General features: G+C 38.1%; 1 protein-coding gene across 1 annotated transcript in view; it reads left to right on the top strand.

Annotated features, from left to right (window-relative positions):
- Positions 1 to 21,338, top strand: part of CCDC146 (coiled-coil domain containing 146) — a 117,977-nt gene that overhangs the window by 77,568 nt on the left and 19,071 nt on the right. Inside the window, exons 4-9 of the mRNA XM_045828309.1 lie at positions 1,428 to 1,485; positions 5,622 to 5,798; positions 7,736 to 7,809; positions 8,764 to 8,991; positions 9,846 to 10,032; positions 20,849 to 20,944. Of these exons, the coding sequence (XP_045684265.1) occupies positions 1,428 to 1,485; positions 5,622 to 5,798; positions 7,736 to 7,809; positions 8,764 to 8,991; positions 9,846 to 10,032; positions 20,849 to 20,944 (820 nt within the window). The remainder of the gene's footprint in view (positions 1 to 1,427; positions 1,486 to 5,621; positions 5,799 to 7,735; positions 7,810 to 8,763; positions 8,992 to 9,845; positions 10,033 to 20,848; positions 20,945 to 21,338) is intronic.

The following is a 21,338-nucleotide window of genomic DNA, read 5'->3' as shown; positions in this document are numbered from 1 at the left end:
GTGCAATTGGGAAAATATTTTAATTACATTTTGGGCAAAATGGATTCAATCATATATACAGTTTTAATATAATTTTATTAAAAGGTACTAAAAGGACAATAATATGAATATATTAATTAAAATACTATAGTATGAAGATATTAAATATCTTTAATATTTAGATATGAAAGGTCTAAATGTTATGCCTTTATTAGATCTATTAGATTTGTTAGAAAGAGCTGAAAGTAATATTAAAGGTGTTAAAAAAATAAAAATGATTAACTGGTATGATGGGATGGAATTATGAGTGGTACACAGTCGACTCAAACAGTATGGGGGGAAACTAGGGGCACAGGCTGCCACACAGTCAAAACTCTGTGTATAACTTTTGACTCCCCCCGAACTTAACCACTAATAACCTATGATTGACCAAAAACCTTACCAATAGATAACATAAACAGTCAATGAACACACATGCTGTACATTTTACACATATATATGTATATTATATAGAAACTATATAATTCTTACAATGAAGTAAGCTGGGGAAAAGAAAATGTTATTAACAAAATCATAAGGAAGAGAAAAATAATTTGCAGTATTTATTGAGAAAATCTGCATACTAGTGGACCCACACAGTTCAAACCCTTCTTGTTCAAGGGTCAACTGTATTTCTCTATAAAGTCATACAGCATTTAAAGGGAAAAAGTCATTGTTCCTAAATTTTAAAAAAAGAGAAAAATGAACAATAGAAATATAATTCGTTAAAACTGCCCTAAAGATATAGCCATTTTATATTTGTTTGAAGGAAAATTATTTCATATTTATTTAAAGAAAAGATTAAGTCTTGACTTGTATGAGAGCTTCTTGTCACCATTTTGAAACTCAAGGACACCAAGGTTTCCTTTGCAACGGGAAGATGGCAGCACACTACCGCCCCCTGGTGGCAGGATGGGTAAGGCATAGGATCAATAGCTTGGAAGTCAAATCAATTGCAAGCTCTAAAAGCAGAGGCGTAAGAATTCAAAGCTCTGAAAAATTCAGTGCTTACTAGATAAGCGCTGGAATTCAGGATACACTTATTTGAAGGAACCAGTGGAACCTGTTGCAGTAAGCCTGGAAGACATTAGTTCATTGCAAATAATATAAAGCAGAAAAGGCCCAGAGCCTGTCTTGAAGGAACCAGTCTAAAGTGGAGGTCATGTTCCCAAATGGTTTTATGTGATGGGTAACTGCTCTAATGGGTGTGTGTACACAGTGCTGTGGGAGTACTGGAAGGAAGCACCTAAACAGGCTTGTGGGAGTCACCGAAGCCAATATACAGAATGAACACTGGGTCTGGAAAACAAGATGGGAAGTATAGGGGGAGAAGAGAAGAGAAAGTTATTACTGCAGATATAGCTAACTCTTTTGCACTTTGTCAAATCTCTCTCTTAATTTTTTTGCAGCTTAATGGAAGAAAAAAAACTCATAATAAAGGAATTCGAGAAGATCCCTAAGCCAGGAGTAAGTCTTATATAGATGGTCTAGAGTTTGTTAAATATAGCTGGATTCAAACACACCTTTTGATAAACACTAACTTATCACAACAGCCATACCCTGAAACATTTGAAAGATACAGAAGTCTTAACTATGGACAATGCTAAAAGGAGTATCTCTATAACTTCTGGAGTAAACATAGGTGGTCCCTATTACAGACTTTAGTTAATTTGGCACCTAATTTAGGCTGGGTTTAGTTGGACAATATTTGCTTTGTTTCCAGAAAAAAAAGAGAAGAATTTTGTGGTTGGAATTTTTAAACATTAATTTTTGTTATAGCTTTTACATAGTTTCCTGAACAGCTTATTACAAGAAATTTTTATAAAGAAGATGTATCACTTATCCCTGCATAATAAAACACCCCAAACCCTATTAAAACAACAACCATTTCTTATTTTTCACAGTTCTGAATTCTGCTGGTCTAAGTTAGACCATTTGGGGCTGAGTGGTCTAGGATGGCTTTACTAGTACGTCAGCCATTTGGCAGGCTAGTTGATCTTATGTCATGTGTCACTAGTTAGTCACATGGTGGTGGAAGGATTTCCAGCTTCAAGAAAGAGGCAGACTCAAGAAAGGGCAAATCCCAACATGCAAGCACTTTTCAAGCCTCTGCTAAAGTCATTTTTGGAATATTTTATTGGTCAAAGCAAGTCACATGGCCAAGTCTAAAATCAAAGGATAGAGAAATAGGCCCTACCTCTTAATGAGAAGAATTACAAACATGTACAGGGATGAGAGGAATTTGTGTCTAATTTTTGCAATGTATCATACAGAATAAATAGAAAGATCATCACACTTTGCATTGCTTTTATCTTAATGGTTATATTTCAAAAGCATGGTGTTGGTATTTTAACTCCAAGACACAAAATTTAACATAGAGCAAAATACTATTGTATATTATATACATATATGAATGTATATTATATATGTATACAATTATAATATATAGCATATATAATACATACTATTACATAAAGATACCTAAACACCATTTACAACACAGATTTTTGGGGGGAAAAGCATTTCTTAAAAGATTTTATTTATTTATTTTCAGAGAAGAAAGAGAGGGAGAGAAACATCAATATGTGGTTGCCTCTCAGGTGCCTCCAGTTGAGGACCTGGCCCACAACCCAGGAATGTGCCCTAACTGGGAATTGAACTAGTAACCTTTTGGTTCATAGGCTGGCGCTCAATCCACTGAGCCACACCAGCCAGGGCAGAAGAAAACATTCTGAATTTTAGTTCCAGATTACAGGATCACCAGTTTTACCCTCTACCAGTAGCAGTGGAGGAGGGAGGTATGCAGAAAACCCAAAGAAGGCTGCATGGATCTATCCACTCATTTTAGTAATAGGGAGCAGACTTTCTAAAAAGGCTTCTCTTCCCAAAGTCAAATACTCCCCAAATGGTCATGGAAAACAAAGATGTGTTATGAGTCTTGCGGGGAGGGTATTTGGGGAGAATGTACATGAAATGAGAGAAGTAATATCAATTAAGAAAGTGGGAGATTAGGAGTACAAGGGTTTCCAAATTCCAAATACCAACTCCCTAAACTCATGTGGGACTCAGGTTAACCAGAAGTCAGATATTCAAAGAGTATTTGGATCTAATTTTGTCAAATCTCTAAGCTATTAGAAAATAGCCTGGAAATTTTCACTAACAATTTTTGGTATAAAATAAAAAGTAACTCAGAAGAAGGAAACATATAGCCCTGGCCGGGCAACTCAGTTGGTTGTGGCATTGTTCCTGATACTCCAAAGTTGTGAGTTTTAATACCCAGTCAGGGCACAGATGAGAATCAACCAATGAATGCATAAATAAGTGGAACAACAAATTTATCTCTCTCTCTCTCTCTCATCAATAAATGAAAAAAAAAACTTAAAATAAAAGGGAACATTTAAAATATAAGAGGATAGAAAAGAACACTAGTAAAAATTAAAGAGTATGGACTTCTGGCCAAGGTGGAGGAGTAGGTAGACACACTGTGCCTCCTTGTACAACCAAAAGAAGGACAACAACAAATTTAGAAACAAAAAACAACCAGAACTGCCAGAAAATTTAACTGTATGGAAGTTCGACAACCAAGGAGTTAAAGAAGACTCATTCATCCAGAATGGTAGGAAGGGCGGAGTAGGGCAGCCAGGGCAGAGAGGACTCGCAGCAAAACAGTGGCTGGCAGACCAGGATGAGCAAGGCAGTGGCTGGTGGAGCAGCGGGTCCCATATTTGCATGCAGATAAACCAGACAAAACTGGGGAGCAGGACGAGCCACAAATCCAGGGTCCTAGCACAGGGAACTAAAGCCTCAAAACACTGATTGAAAACACCTGTGGAGGTTGAGGTGCCATCAGGAGAAATTCTCAGCTTCACAGGAGAGTTTGTTGGAGAGACCCAAAGGGTCTTAGAATGTACACAAACCCACCCAATGGGAATCAGCGCCATAAGGGCTCAATTTGCTTGTGGGAAGGGGGCGGAAGTGACTGAAATCTGGCAGAGAGCAAAGCAAGCACCATTGTTCCCTCTCAGACCCCTTTCCCACATACAGCATCACAACCCAGCAACATGGGTTACCCCGCCCAGGTGAACACCCAAGGCTCCACCCCTCACTACAAAACAGGCATGTCAAGACAAAAAAAAAATATCGCCCAAATGAAAGAACAAATCAAAGCTCCAGAAAAAATACAACTAAGCAACGAAGAGGTAGCCAACCTATCAGGTGCACAGTTCAAAGCACAGGTGATCAGGATGCTCACAGAATTGGTTGAATTTGGTCACACATTAAATGAAAAAATGAAGGCTATGCTAAGTCAAATACAGGAAAATGTACAAGGAACCAATAGTGATGGGAAGGAAACTGGGACTCAAATCAATGGTGTGGACCAGAAGGAAAAAACATCCAATCAGTAAAGAATGAATAAATGAGAATTCAAAAAATGAGGAGAGGCTTAGGAACCTCCAGGACATCTTTAAATGTTCCAACATCTGAATTATAGGGGTACCAGAAGGGGAGGAGGAAGAGCAACAGGTGCAAAACTTATTTGAACAAATAATGAAGGGAAACTTCCCCAATCTGGCAAGGGAAAAAGACTTCCAGGAAGTCTAGGAAGCTCAGAGAATCCCAAAGAAGTTGGACCCAAGGAGGAACACACCAAGACATGTCATAATTACATTAGCCAAGATTAAAATGAAGGAGATAATCCTAGAGGCAGCAAGAGATAAGGAGGCAGTTACCTACAAGGGAGCTCCCATGAGATTATCAGCTGATTTCTCAAAAGAAACCTTGCAGGAAAGAAGGGGATGGAAAGATGTATTCCAAGTCATGAAAGGCAAGGACCTACATCCAAGATTGTTCTATCCAGCAAAGCTTTCATTTAGAATGGAAGGGCAGATGAAGTGCTTCTCAGATAAGGTCAAGTTAAAGGAGTCCATCATCACCCAGCCCTTATTATATGAAATGTTAAAGGGATTTATCTAAGAAAAAGAAGATAAAAAACATGTACAGTAAAATGACAGCAAACTCACAATTATTAACAACCACACCTAAAACAAAAACAAAAACTCAGCAAACAACTACAACAGGAACAGAACCACAGAAATGGAGATCACATGGTGGGTTATCAACAGGGGTGTGGGAGGGGGAGAGGGGGAAAAGGTACAGAGAATAAGTAGCATAGATGGTGGGTAGAAAGTAGACAGGGAGAGGGCTAAGAATAGTATGGGAAATGTAGAAGCTAAAGAACTTATATGTATGACACATGGACATGAACTAAAGGGGGGGAATGTGGGTGGGAGGGGGTATGCAAGGTGGAGGCGAGTGAAGGGAGGAAAATGGCACAACTGTAATAGCATAATCAATAAAATATATTTAAAAAATAAAGAGTATGAATCTAATGTAAAATGTTTAATATATGCAGTACAGTTTTGATGCCTTTACTGAAAAATGTCAGAAATCATATTTTGTATTTAACCTGGTAAGAAATCATTCATGAAGCTCAGAACAAATATAATCAAAGCAGTGAGTAAAATTGTTTTTAAGTTGATACTTAAGTAGACAAATGTTTGTTCAGACTCTAAATAACCTGATCATTTTCATAACTTTTAAAGGAGATGGAGAAGAAGATGAGAATATTGAAAGAAAGCACTGAAGAATTACGTAAAGAAATAATGCAGAAGAAATTAGAAATTAAAAATTTACGGGAAGATTTCACATCTAAGCAGAAGCAATTACTAAAGGAGCAGAAGGAACTAGAAGAATTGTTGGAATATCAGGTCAACCTAAAGGTATGCTACTTACAGTTCCTTCATAGTCAGACATTGTGCCTGCACTGACATAAAAATTCATGAGTATCAAGTTTGACTGCATAGATTTGACAAAGAGGAGCATCATCACACAAACTGAAATGTTCAGCATTGTGAGTGAGCCTATCAAACTCAACCAGGACTCTAGGAATTCACAAAAGTCTTTAGAGGTATCATTGTAATTTAGAGGCCCAACCCAAGGGAAGGCCTCTCTAGACTCCACCAAGCATATTTCAATGTTAGAAATGTGTGTTACAAACACAATCTCTTCCGTGAACAGGACCCAAATTTCCTAACCTCTTATGTATACTTTCATCACCTTATCCTTGTCTGTTTGATTCCACTCTACTTCCCTTTCACCATGCAAATGACGAGGGGCCTGTATTCATGTTTTAGGAGATCATTTAAATTCCTTTTACTTTGAAAAATGTGTAATAACTCTCAAAAATTTAAATAACCTGGGGTTATTTTTAAAATAACATCTGACACTCTTTGGCTCACAAGACAATTATGATACACTTTGACCTCTTTTTCCTTATGAGTCTCGGAGCATTTGGCCAAGATGTACCCAGCTGCTACCTGGAACTTGGGAACTGAACAGTGATAGATTTATTAGGAACCCAGTGAAGTTAAAGCTACAGGGCCCTCACTTGCATGAACCTCTTCCAAAGCCCTGTAACTAATTCAGCATTTGTAATTTTCCACTCTTTTTCTTAAAGAGCCACCTCCCCCCCCCCCCAAATTGTACATGTTTCAGCCCCATGAAACTTGGATCTGCTTCAGGACTGAGCAAGATCCCAGAGAGAAATGCACACATGGCAGTAGTATGTTCAACCTCCATGCATGTTTTACACCAGGCTCCGAAGTCCACTGTGATCCTCAGGCAGGAACAGTCCCTCCCGTAACCATGCCATGTACACGAGATTCTTGAGGCTAAAACTGAAACTTCTATGAACCTACAGAGCATAGTGGAAAGTGGTGTTAGGCAAAATTAGCTTCTAATCTTGGCCTTGACACTTGCTAGCTGTGTGACCTTGGGAAAATTACTTAGGTTCTCTGAGCATGAGTCTTAGGCAGGGTTCCCTAGAAGCAGAGCTTAAGACAAGCATTCATGGAGGGAGGCCTTTAAGGAGCTTACTCCCTGATAAGGGAGTAAGGGAAGCAGGATTGAGCTGGGAGAGAAACTGGGCCAAAATATGGTTTCAGGAGAAACTTAATATCAACCCGATCCCATGGGAAGTTAATTCTTTTTTTTTAAGAATTTTTTAAAGATTTTATTTATTTATTTTTAGAAAAGGAGAGAGAGAGAGAGAGAGGGACATCAATGTGCGGTTGCTGGGGGCTGTGGCCTGCAACCCAGGCATGTGCCCTGACTGGGAATCGAACCTGCAATGCTTTGGTTTGCAGCACGCGCTCAATCCACTGAGCTATGCCAGCCAGGGCTGGGAGTTAATTCTTGACCATGAATTGCACCACAGAGGTTGTTTCACCTGGAGGCGGGGGGATGGGCTATGACATCACCACATCAGCTAGTGATTTAACAGCCCATTTCCCACCTCCTTCCACCCCCTCTGCCCCAACAAGTCAACTCTGCTCAGCTGTTGAGAAGACAACAAGCATGAACTGTGAGAGGCTGAGTCCTGCAACCTCTGATGGACGGGTATACCTCCATAAAGGGAATCTGGGCCAACCACCAGCTGTATTTCTTTGACTAAGTTACCTCCTCTTTGAAATAGCAGCAACCATAACTAGAGTGTAAAGTCACTGTGAGGATAAGAATAAGTAAAGCACTCTGCATAGAACAGAACAGATAGAGTTCTACATATAGTAGTTCCTTCTTCTCTCCTGTTTAACTTGGTTATCTTAACTGCTTCTGGCCCAAGACTACATAATTTAACACGGTTCTATTTCTTTACTAGGATGAAGTGGTTCACCATCAATCCCTTCCTGTGCAAATTGGAAAAGAGATAGAAAAAACAACACGCAAAAAAGTGTATGATTTAATACTTCTTTATTTTTAATCCTTCCCTGCATACTCTTCCCCCAAGTTTTGTGTACACACTAAAACAAGAATATTAACCATTGACCACATCAGATTACTGTTATAATTTTATAAATATTTTCATTTGTTTCTGTATATATCAAATTCATTAAAAAATAAAGAAGTGCAGCATATTACTCTCATTTATAACACTCATTTATGTCTTAATTTTGGGACAATATTCCTTTTCCAATTTATAAATCATATCTTTATGGAGAAGTCCATTTGTCTTTAACAGAGATGTTCAAGGGATAAATTATTTGAACTATGTAGAATTTCATGGGTTGGAAGTATGTCCACCAGCCAGAAGCCTGAAGCCCAAATAATAGGAACTCTTTTCCACCTACTCACATGTGTAAGCTCCACCGTCCCCCACACACCCATATACGCAGCATTCAGGATAGATCTGGAGGCAGAAATCACTGAAGAAATTCTCAGGGTTTAGGGGAACTAAAAAAGATAAAGATAAGTGAAGACACAAAAATTCTGGAGAAATAATATGATTGCTCTGGTAACTGATCTCAAAAGAAGAATGCAAAATGTAGGCATTAGTAGTGCTTCTGCAAGACAAGCCCACCAGCACCAAAGTTGATAAATTCAGATCAGTTCAGGTCAGAATGAGGCTAGAACCCCAGGATCTGGGAAGAAAGGGTGGGCTGGACAAATCTCTGCCCTCAGTGGCTCTCAGTGGAGATACCCTCTGGCCCCACTTCTCAGTGGTCTTCACTCAACTTCTGAGATCACTGAATTTATGACAAGCTCTTCTGTTGCCTGGTGAGGAAGTAAAAATAGGTCAAGACAACATGGGCTCAAAATAAGGCAAATGTATGTGTGTGTGTGTGCATGTGTACGTATGTATCTGTTGGTACATACATATATATGTATGTATGTATGTATCCCTTACAGAGAAATGGAAAAGAAAAAAGTTGTCTTGGATTGTGAACTCAAAGAAATAAATGACTCCCTAAAGAAAGTTGAAACCAAAATTAATGCTATGATGGAAGAGAAGGAAGATGTGATAAAAGAAGTTGAAGGCAAACGAGCCTTACTTGAAGTCAAAGAACGAGAATATAACCAACTATTCAAGCTGTTGGAATTAACCAGAGAGAATGAAGCAACTTCACTAACTGAAAAGTTAGTTATGTGTTTGTCTGTCATCTAAATTTTTTTCACTTTATACAGGGTCTGGCACAAATAATACCCCTTTTTATGACAAAATCATAAGCATGCACTTCTGTAACATAACAATATCACTCAAGCATACGATATGACAGTTTAGGTGAAATGTTAAAATTAAAACTATAAATTATTACACCCATATTATTACCCTACCAGCCACACTCAAGCAGGCATTACTTCTGCCAGACCCTGTATATGAGGATTCAAAACATAATCTCAAACAGATTTGTCTTTTATAGAATTTTTCACTAAACATTTTTATAGAATTTTTAATCAATTTTTGCCATTAATAAAACATATATTAAATAAAGCATTTAGAAGTATTTTTTCCACCCTTTATTCATTGTTTTCCTCAATTTCCTGTGACCAAATCTTAAGGACACTATCTGTTATATTTTGTAAGTTCCTGAAATATGCCTCCAGAAAATTATATCACTGAAGAATACTATGGTTGAGGGACTTTTTTCTACAAATGAATGTTATTTCTGAGGTAATTATGTTTTTTTCCAAAAGGGAGCAATTTAGTGATATGGTTTCCTGAGAGAGTGTTACTTCCTAATTTTTTTAAGTAAAATTTCAGGGAAATTGTGAGCTCTGGCTCTGCCAATCTGCCAATACCATTTGGGGTTTTTATAAGACTGTGGCATTAAATGATACCAACTTGCAAGCAAAGTTGCTTTGGGCATTATACACAACTTGATTCTAATATAAGAATAGTTTTCTGCATATATGCTGAGCATCCTGTCTTTAAAGACATGAAGGGCAGCTGATGACTAACCACTTTCATTTTGTATCCTTACCTGGAACAGAGGGATCTTGGATCTCAATTTACGAAACTGTGTCATCGACAAACAGAACTACCACGAGGAACTTTCTCGGAAGCAAAGAGAGAGAGAACGAGATGTTCGAAATTTGAAAAAGATGGAGCTACTCTTGAAAGTGTCCTGGGATGCCCTAACTCAAACTCAAGCACTGCATCAAAGGCTTCTATTAGAGGTGGGTGCTGCACACTACTCAGTGCTGTCTTTTTGAAGTAAAAATATTGTAAGAAGTTGTTTTTATTATCAATAGAAAAAGAAGAGGAAAAGAGAAAGAACAGAGAAAAGGTCATTTTAAAATGCATCAAACCTATAACACAGTCTATAGTCCTATAGTGCTTTTCCATCTCTGTTTGCTATCCTAAGACTACAGAAATATCTTATTTGGATCTGTCTTCAGCCTAGTTGGGGGGAAGCAGTGGGCCACCTAGCCACTACAGGGTAAGACCAAGTAAACCACCATCTTTACCAGTTGAAAGAGGTCCAGCATGGTGTCACTGTGGACTATCACAGTCAGGGACTATATCAAATCATGTCAATGTGACTGGTCAGTTGGCCTGCACCTCCAACAACAGAAATCCAGTGTTTAGGTTACCAGGCTAATTCTGTGCAGTATCAGAGAGCACTCCAGTTAGAGAATGACCAAGACAGATATTACTCTGTGCTCCCAAGTGAGTGGTTTTGGTTCTGTTGCGTCTGATTCTCTCCTCTCTCAGGTGGTACTACCTGTGCTAATTGACTAAGCACTGCTGAAAGGCTTCATCCTTGTGTTGGACCTTGTCCAGTGCTTCCTTTGGTTAAAAAACAAAATGAGAGAGAGATCGTCAATCTCCGAAACAAAGCAGTGGGGTATATAGAAGCCATATTCATTCTCTTGAGTATTGTCATGCTCCCTGACTTATGGAGATTCATGACCTCAGAAATGTAAGCAGAGGTTTCCAACTGTGGTAGACACTTCTGACCCTAACCTAAACCTAGGGCTCCTCTCCTTTTGCACACGTGGGAAGCTTATAATTCCTTGCACCCTTTGAAGTTGAGCAGGATCAAATGACTAATTATGGCTGATGGACCATGGGCAGAGGTGACACATGTCACTTCCACCCTGGGGCATCTAACTGCCAGTGTGAGACCCTCCAGCTCATTTTCCACTTTCTGTGGCACTTGTGAAAGTACATGATGATGTAGAAGTGTTGCAAAATGGAGGCAGCCAGGAATGCTGAGCTAACAGTAGTCTTGGGAAATTGTCTTGATTGGCTACAGGCATTGCCAAAGCAAGAAATAAGCTGTCTTGGTTTTGAGCCATGATGTCTGGGGGTTGTTTATTTCCATGGCATAACCTAGCCCATCCCTGCTGAAAAACCAACCTTTAGGAAGGTGTGAAAATAATTGGTTAGTGTTATGATTGTTACAAATGACTAGGTCTTGGCCTTGCTGATGGCACTCATAGACTCTACTTTTCTATCTCAGTGAGGTGAGATGTCGTTTTTACACTTTTGAAAAACAAATAGAATAGTTATTTCTGTTTCTCATATACTTCTAACATTATAACCACAGTTCTAGCAGGTTGATTGATTCTTTTTTTAAAATGTTATATTATTTATTTATTTTAGAAAGAGAGGAAGGGAGGGAGAAAGAAAGGGAAAGAAACATCAATGTGAGAAAGAAACATTGATTGGTTGCCTCTTGAACACACCGCAACTGGGGATCAAACCTGCAACCCGAGCGTGTGCCCTGACTGAGAATCAAACCAGTGACCTTTTGCTTTGCGGGACGATGCCCAACCAACTGAACCACCCTGGTCAGGGTTGATTCCTCTCTTACTGTGAAATCTCTTTAACTCTAGAACTGCCTTTTGCCTTAGAAGTTGCCTTATCAGTTACACCAGCTTTGGGGGGTTAGACTTGGATGGTATTTCTTTTCCCTTTTACTTTAGTCATTTGTGTGTCCTTACTTAGGTGTATCTTGCATACATAGGATATATTTTTAAATATCTGGTCTGAAAATTTCTACCTTTTAATTCTTGTATTTAGTCCAAAAACACTTAATGTAATTATGGATACTCCTGGGCTATGTGCACCATGTTACTATTGCTTTCCATTTGTCCCATCTGTTTTACGTATCATTTTTTTCCCTATCTTCCCTTCTTTTGGATTAATATAGAAAAGAATTATTCTATTATACTTTATATTGTTCTGTTTTCCTCATTTTTGATTATGCATTAGTTTTGCATTTTCTGTCTATCTTTAGGTGGTTACCCTAAAAATTACCACCTTCATCCTTAACTTATTAGAGTTCAGTATGACTTTTTTGAAGATTTTATTTATTTATTTAGATAGAGGGGAAGGAAGAGAGAAAGAGAGGGAGAGAAACATCAATGTGCAAGTGATACATTGATTGGTTGCATCTCTCATACCCCCAACTGGGGACCTGGCCCGCAACCCAGGCATATGCCCTGACTGGGAATCAAACCAGTGACTTTTTTGTTCACAAGCCGATGCTCAATCCACTAGGCCACACCAGCCAGGGCCAGCAGCTTTTAATGACTATGTGGGTTAGCATGACAAATTGGAATGTCAAGGATTTCTTAATCAAAGACATCATACCCTCATGTAATAATATTATACATTGCAGTACACCTCTGCATTTAATCATGCCTCTGTGACTTCCATTTGGAAGAGAAATGAAACCCCATATCTACACTTCAACATAGTCCCCTCAGTGACTCTGTGGGTTTTGCTCTGATATTCACCATTGTGTTTTAGGGGTTGGAATATTCTCAGTCTTTAATGTTATTCTCTATCTAAACATAATAAAACAGCCTCTAACAAAGTAAATATGTCACCTTCCATGTGGTACATGCTAGTAGAGTACTGTGCAGGTTATCAATACCAAGAAAGTAAAACACCATGTACCACTTACCAATCCCAGGAAAGGAGTGACTTTTACCATTGTATCTTGGTATCAGAGCCCCCAAGGAAAACAAGACAGTCAAGCACTAGATGGAACAACACTTTACTTACATAGAGAAGAGACAGAACAAGATCAATTTCAGTAGTAGACTTTGGTCCCTATGACCTGCAGGCCCCTCCTGACAACCAGTTCAGTGTGATTGGCCTATGCTTTCTCATGTCAGGCTGCAGTGGAAGGAACCTGACCCTTCTCTTCTGGAATCTGGAATACTGAAAGCTGGGGTGAGCCTGAGGGCCATGCACATACAGGCTTAAGCAGAACAAAGGAAGACATTTTGCCTGAAACAGCAAGATAGTTCCACGGGAGGCACAGGTGTGTGGATTTGATCTCTTGGTAAGGAAGTGCTCCAGGCCCAAAGCCCATTTTTACGAGCCAAGTGGGGGTGGAAAGACTGCACACAGAAGACTGACTTTCCCAACAGCACAATTTTCCTTTGTTTGTAGTTTTCTAGCAGTTTTATCTTTCTTTGTTCTCATTTAGAAGTGATCTGCATTTTTCTCTCTTCCTGACCCATTTGCAATGTTCAAGGCAATTGTGTCAACATACTATTCCAGAGAATACCAGCAGTGAGTCTTGGAAGAGTCAGGTTTAATTCCTAGATCCACTGAACTCCTTCTGATGTTAGGCATTTCCAAACTTTTCAGCTGGGAATATTGCAAAGAACAAATGTGATTACAAATGTGAAACTGTGGAGTACCAAGAAGATGGTACCAAGAACTAAATGCTTTCCTTTCTTTTTATATACGAACTTTTTCTAAAGCTAAAGAAAAACTTATAGTTAGGATAAGATTATAAATATGGCTATTTCATTCCTATGGAGATGACTGTACTATCAGGGCCTTTCGATCAATCTCTAAAGTATCTCCCAGTACCCATGCTGCATCGTCTGAATGACTGTAGCTGCCCACCAGCTGTTCTTCTCCCCTGGTTCTCTTCCTTCCACATTCAATCAATCTTCCATATTGCTACCTAATTAACCTCCTTGAGTGGCACTTTCATGTGTCACTCATCTACTCAAGAAAGTTAGCGTTCCTTATATTACATAATCATAGAATGAAAGAACTGAGAATAATCCTAAAGATCATATGGTCAAAGGAAGGCAAACTTGAGGTACTTGAGGTACAAGGTACTTGAGTTTTCATCTCAAGTACCAGTTCTATTCATAGATCGTAGCTCCTTGTAGTAACCATGTTGCAAAGGACTCTGAGGCTTAGCACTGGCTTATCAGCCCTATGGTTGATTAGTGATATCTTCCTCTAGTATGGAAAAGTAGATAATAGCACATTCTCTGTGTATTTCCTATTCCTAATCAAGTCCTATTCCTTTAGCTGACTCTTATGGTATACCTTCATACTCTAAGTAATATGCTTATATGCTACTTCTTGATTTTTTGCTTGTTTACTTCTAACTATAAAAGATGAGGATTAAGCTTTCTCTATAATTCTGCTCAACACATGCATTTTATCCCTCCATACACTGAATGGACTCATATCATCATTTGGCTAGTTCAAAATTTGATGTTTACATTATTATGAATATGTAAAGGCTATTCACACCTAAGTCATATAATATTAGACAATTATTTTCTCCTTCCTTACAAAATTTTGTAAGAAATAAATTTATAAATAACCTGTTTATTTTTTATTTGTGGTTTTCTGTATACTTATCCATAGTTCAAAACCAAACTCTTCTCTAACAGTAAAAATTTCCTCTTAATAGGTTAAAATCTTTTTGGTAGTCTATTCATTTCACTTTGAAGTAACCACTTCTGAGACATGTTAATGACCTGTAACCAAAGACCACTAGGAACACATCTGTAGTAGAATGAACTGAATTTATTATTCATTGCAGCAAGGGAGAACACACAACATGGGATATAGCAGGGCATCTCAGTAGAGGGTATTAGAAAGGACTTACAGGATTTGGGGGATGGTTTAAGAAAAGAGGGCTTTGTCTTGGATTTCGACATTGTCAGAAAGTGACAATAATTCTATGGTTGAGTATCTTAATAAATCTTAGCTAAAAAGAGAAAGACTAGATTGAGGCTAAAGCTGTAATTAGAAAGGAAGACTGTGAGATGGGAATTGTGATATTTTGTGGATTAGATGATGTTCATGTTTTTGTCTGGATAAAACACAAATATAGTGTGGCCTTGTTTTTGTCTATGATCATAGAATAGTCTTGTCTGATGGTTATTTTCCATGAAATTCTTTGGGTTCAAGAGGAGAACACCAAGGCCTAACTGTGAGTGCTAGGTCAGCTCCTGGATATCAGGGGTGCTTTTCTCTTTTTCAGCCTTCTGATCTGTTACTAATCTCATTTCTCGTATCTTAGGAGACTTACTCCATGGAGTTACCACTCCATTCACACCCCTTCTTTGTTGGATCGCCTATTCCATGGACCTCTTCTATTTCTCTCTCTTGACTTACTCTCTTCTGGTGGGAGGAACATGCCTTCTAATAACTTCCTGTGAAAAGGTAAACAGAAAGTGATTTTTTAAGATCTTGTGTGTCATAAAGTGCATGTCAGATTTTAACTTCTCACTAGACTTACAGAAAATTAGTTATGGGGGGGCTCTGCCCACAAGGCCCCCCTGGTCTCCACAGATGAGAATAAGTCTACCAAGATGTGATCACTTGGGGAGGAAAGGTGGCAAATCTCTTGAAGGAGAAGAACCAGGAACCTGTTCCTCAATGGGCTTTTATTGGGTTTAATTTGCATGGGAATACAGGGTGTATACATAAAGCTCATCAGTCATTGTCAGACAGAAATGATTAAACAATAGATAACATTCAAAGAACTCTGAGGACTTATTCTTAGTCATGGTCAGGTAAATTAAAGGGCCATAAAACTTTGGGGAACAAACTCACTTCATGCTTGGACACTTATCATTTAAATTGAGGGTATTAGCAAAGTAGGTTTCACAGGATTTTATGCATTCTTTCTTAGGCCTGATCCCCCAAGGAACCCAGCCTTTCCAGCACAGGGCTGCACCCACTTCCAGCATTGTTTTAGGCTTAAGACATTGTTTCAGGCCTAAGTCAGGCAGGGGAAGTAAGGCAGCCAAGAGATTAGGAGACTTCTTGCAGACACAATAAGGACTCAGGCTACGTCAAAGCTGAGGGGTGAGTGTCCATCACCCCCTTTTTCTATAGCCCCCCAAGTCCTTCCCTGAGGGCCCCCTTGTGACCATGCCTGTCTTAGGCCATCCCTCCTTTGAAGAATTTTACCCACCCATCATTGGCTAACCAGTCATCCACTCAAGGCCAAGCAGGGTGAAGTAAAGGGGGCAGGGAGATAAGCTTTGTCTCCTTAGAGGCTTGGGGTCCCAAGGTCTCTCCACTCAGCCTTAGCCATGAGAGGTTACAGTTTCTGAAACCAGGCAGGGTGGTTCCCAACAATTAGTAATTTAGCTGGATATGGAATTTTTGCTTAGAAATCATTTCTCTCATTATGAAAACATTGATCAATTATCTTTTCACTTCTGGGGTCACTATTAAGAAACTAGGTGTCATTCTAATGTTTTATCTTTTGTTTAAAGCCAGTTTGGTTTTATTTTTCATGTTAGAAGCTTGTAGGAATTTTTACATTCCTCTAGAATTTTTAAATTTCACAATGATGTTCTTACTTGTGGGTCTTCTATTTTTATCCATTGTGCTGGACACTGAATGGGATTATTGTATACAAAAATGTATGTGAATCAGTTGTGAGACCCTGTCTTGAATAGTTTCTTTAATTATATCCACTCTTTCTTTCTGGGACTCCTATTATCCAAATGTTGGGTCTTTTAAAACAGTCTTTTAATTTACTTGTCTTTTTTCTTACTTTTTCCATTCCTTTGTCTTTTGGACTTGCTACAAGGGGAGATTTCCTCAATTTTTCCTTCTAATCCTGTGTAATCTTTCATTCTGTTGCCATATTTTATATTTCTTTTTTTTTTAGATTTTATTTATTTATTTTTATAGAGGGAAGGGAGGGAGAAAGAGAAAGAGAGAGAAACATCAATGTGCAGTTGCTGGGGGCTGTGGCCTGCAACCCAGGTATGTGGCCTGACTGGGAATCGAACCTGCAACACTCTGGTTCGCAGCCTGCACTCAATCCACTGAGCTACACCAGCCAGGGCTTGAATATTTCTTTTTTTATAGTATCCTTATCTTACTTCATATCTCCTTTTATTTCCCTAGGGATATTAATGATAGTTTCTTTCTTTTCTCCATATAGACCTTATTTTCACAAATTACATTTTCCTGTTTTTAGTGTTTTATTTATGTGAGTTTTGGGGGGTTTTTTGTTGTTGTTGTTGTTTTTTGCCTCTTTCTTTTTAGAAAGTTTCCCCAAATATCTTGTGGTCCTTACATATCAGCTTCTTTTTAAGAAAGGGATACTATAAAGGTAATTGAATGCTGTTTCTGGTGATGAAGCTTGCTTACCATAGGTTGATCTAACTGGACACCAATATATAAGGAATGGCCCCTGGCCAAAGAGGAGATTGCAGTAAAATGCTCACAAGTTTTTCATATTTTAATAAATAAATGCTACTTATATTAGGAAACTTCTAGTAATTTAGTTCATAAAATAGCACTCATACAACATAAAACTAACAGACATGAAAATGTATTGAAATCCTCTTCCATCATTGATTTTAAGAAATACCTATGTTTTTGCCCTAGTACAGTCTCAGTGAGAGACTAACTTCCCTTTCAACCTTGTGACTTATAATTATCCCAGCCATTGACCTTCAGTGGTTGGCACTACTTGAAAACAGGAGTGGGTCAGGTCAGTTACTCCCATCCTGAATAAACATTTCTGACTTGTGTACAATCCAAAAAGGAAAGAGATGAAAGGTAAAGACTGTGGCTATTTTTCAGGGGTTATTTTTTTACCCTAGAGCCAGTTGTTGATTCTCCTATGGCCTTTGATTGTAGAAAGTGCCCCAGAAATTCAAGCCACAAACCTCATGAACATTTGAAACATTTCAGAAAATTATCAAAGTCTTAAAGAAACCACGGTTCACTAATATCAAGTAATTGAGAAACATCTGTTCTCAATTCTGTTCTCATTATTGTTACAGCAACAGAATAATGTCTAGTTTCTTTTGTGAAAACTACTGATATTTGTTCATTCATTGAAAATGTCTGAAGAACAGACACAAAACTTAACAGTGACTCGAGAAGGAGCATTTGAAGTCGAGGTGGGATGCAGAGATGTTTAATTTCTTATTTTACATATTTTAAAATTATTTGCTTGGTTGCAATAAACACAATGTTTTCTAAGTATGAAATTCTATTCTATAAAAACCAAAGAACTAAAATAAATAAGCTTATAAAACCTGCTGGTATATGCAATTTGGGACTGAAATATAAAGGTAAATATCTCAAGTCACTCCAGTATTATAGCACAGCTATATACAGTGCTATAACTAGCTGGAATATAACTAGAATCAATTAGGTTTGCAAGTTGGCTACAAGAAGTAATAGAAACTCAATTATAGTGGCTTACCTCCATAGAGGGTTATTTTATTTACATAATAAAAATATTAGATAATCAGAGGTAGACACAGCAGGTAATTTCATATAATGAAAAGTCCAGGATCCTCTTAGCTTCTTCATCTGTCATCCTTAACATGTATATATTTTCTCTAAGCTCATATGGCCATCTCACCTTTAGGTGGTAGATCATATTAAAGTGGGGGAAAGGCAGAAAGAAAAAGCATATGGTTGCTGAATTTCCCTGGAGTTCTATCCAGCAGACTTTCACTTACATTTTATTGGCTTATCCTGACTCATACAGTCAGCCTTCAACTGCAAAGGAACCTGAGAACTCCTAGATACACTGCAGCACTGAATAAAACTGAGGTTCTGTTAGTAAGGTCAAAGTGGAGGGTGGGTATTGTCTAGGCAACCAGCAGGCTCTGCTGTGGATGGCTCACCTGTTACCTCTTCCACAAAGCAAGAATATTTAATTCCTACTTCAAACAAGAGGGTTATATTTATGGAGAACTGAGAAAGGTACCAGAGAAGCAGCTAGCCCAAGTTCAAAAATGAATACACATTGCAGTAGTATTTGTAATTCATAACATTGGAAATAACTAAATGTTTGAAACCTGAAATCAGGAAAATTTGTCAAGAGTCTTTAGTTGACTGAGTAGCTAGTGAGTGTGTTCTCAGTGGAGGGGAGTGGTGGGGGTAAAATAAAAAAAAATGATGTTAGCAGCTAAGGAGGAGGAGGGTATAGAGGGGAGGGATTGAGCGAAAAGGAAAAAGGACTCATGAACATGGACAACAGTGTGGTGAATGCAGGGAGGAAGGCATAAAGGGACTAAATGGTAATGTAAAAATACAATGAAAATTATTTTAAAAAATTAAAGAAGAAAAGCTTTAGAAGCATCCCTGGTTCCAGTTATTGTTCATGCACAGACATGCCTACCTTTGGGTGCAAAGCATTTGGAGCAGCCCACTCCTGGGCACGTGTGGCAGAGAATCAGACAGGCACCGGGATGCCTACTGGACTTGTTCTGTCCTGGAAGAATTAACCCCACTTTCCAGAAGGATAAATCAAACTCTTCTTTGCTGATTTCTTAACTCTTCCATGAAATCCTCCCTGATTATTCAAGTCTACATTGGGCTCTCCCTTTTCTGAACTGCTATAGCAATTATCTGCAAATCAAAAACACAAATTCTGTATATTGTTATACAGACTTCACAAGACAATGCCTTATCCCCCTAAGTCCAGTGTATACTCCTCAACAGCTAGCACTCTAGGACAGAAGGGGCCCTGGAAAACAGGACATCCTTGAAAGTCTGGGATAAAAAAGGTGCTACCAAAGATGCACAGGTTCATGATGTTGGGGAGTCTAAAGACACCCTTTAGCTAGTTTTAAAAAGTAGTATGAACCTCAGAGTGATCCTGTTAGATGATCTTTAAATCACTAAACAGTATGATGTTCCCTTCTTGGGACAAATTTTAGTCAATATCCTAACCTGGTGCCTGGAAGTGTGTGATTTCATGTTAGAGGATAAACTACATCAGATTGGAGTCATGTGATTTCAGTATAAGGGTCCAACTCTAAACACGCCTTAATAAAGAATGCTGTCAGCCCCCCACAATAACTCTTCCTATACCCTTGAGTGGTATTTCCTCAGCAGCTGCCATGTGCCTCCTCCTCTCTTCTCCATCATGAAGAATCTGACGAATTCATTCCCAATAAGGCAACAAAGACTGATGGAGTGAGATGTTGCCTTTTCCCCAGAGTTCTTTAACAGAGGACAGAAGCACAAGCCAATACAATAGAAATGTAATGGTGGAATTTCTGGTATCAACAAAAAAGGTTAAGAGGATTTTCTTTCATGTAAGAACTTTCCAGCTACTCATCAAATTATAACATAAGAGTAGCCAACTATTCTCACTGTTATTAATAAATAGTCCCTGTTTTTCTTTAATCTATAGAATTTAATAAATGAATTCACCTTTATAAGTTTAATACATTCATTTACACATACATGTTTCCAAAGTGCTGAGTGATGAGTTAGAGAAGCAGTAAAATTCAGTGTTATGGTCACAGGTTCTAAGTCTAACTTCCTGGATTTGCACCTACACCATTGAGGCAAGTTACCTAAATGTCTTTGTCCCTCATTCTCCTCATCTGTACAATTGGAGATAATAATATTACCTGCTTCACGGAGTTATTGTGAAGACCAAGTAAGACCATACATATAAGCACTTAGAGCTTTGCCTGACACATAGTTCATGCTCTATAAATGTTAGCAGCTATTTTAGTAAGATTTATTTTATTTCTAAATGAATAAGAAATAGCATATTTGCCTCTAGTGAATTATAGGTTTGGGGCAGGTCTTTATATTTTAGTTTGCAATGACTTTATAAAGAATATTCAGCAAAATAGGCTGTTTCTGTAAGATTGTGAATCATAATTTGCCCCCCATTTTCAAAAGGAACATGTTGGGGTTCACTACATGACTGAAGATTTCTTTTTTGTATAAATGTCTGTTTTACATTTTGATTTCCAGATTGAAGCTATCCCTAAAGATGATTCTACATTATCTGAGAGGAGGAGAGAGCTCCATAAGGAAGTTGAAGTTGCTAAGAGGAATTTAACCCAACAGGTTAATATTACCTCTCATTTAAGCTTCTATCTAAGAACGGTTGATATGCTGTTGAGTGTTTAACAGTGCTCCACAAAACCTCAATAGGAGAATCAGCAAAGAGCGTGTGATCTTGCTTAACATGGGCCTATCTCTTCATCTCAAAGTCTACTCTAACCCCACATTAAATTTGGGGGGGGAAAAGATTGTGTTTGAACCATCAAAAATTATACAAGTTCATGTGATGTTTTAAATATAAAAGTATTTAAATAAAATTATCAAAAATAAACAATAAATGTTTTATTTTGCCAATGTCTAATTTAAATTTTTCAAATTTTGTTTATTTAAGCCACTGTGAAAGTATTTTAAAACATGCTTTTATGTCTCTTTCTTAAGTTTACTTGAAAATACAATC

Source organism: Phyllostomus hastatus, unplaced genomic scaffold (assembly GCF_019186645.2).
Source record: "Phyllostomus hastatus isolate PE091 unplaced genomic scaffold, TTU_PhHast_1.1 phas_scaffold_78, whole genome shotgun sequence".
Lineage (NCBI taxonomy): Eukaryota > Metazoa > Chordata > Mammalia > Chiroptera > Phyllostomidae > Phyllostomus > Phyllostomus hastatus.
This window is presented reverse-complemented; position numbering and strand designations above follow the sequence as displayed.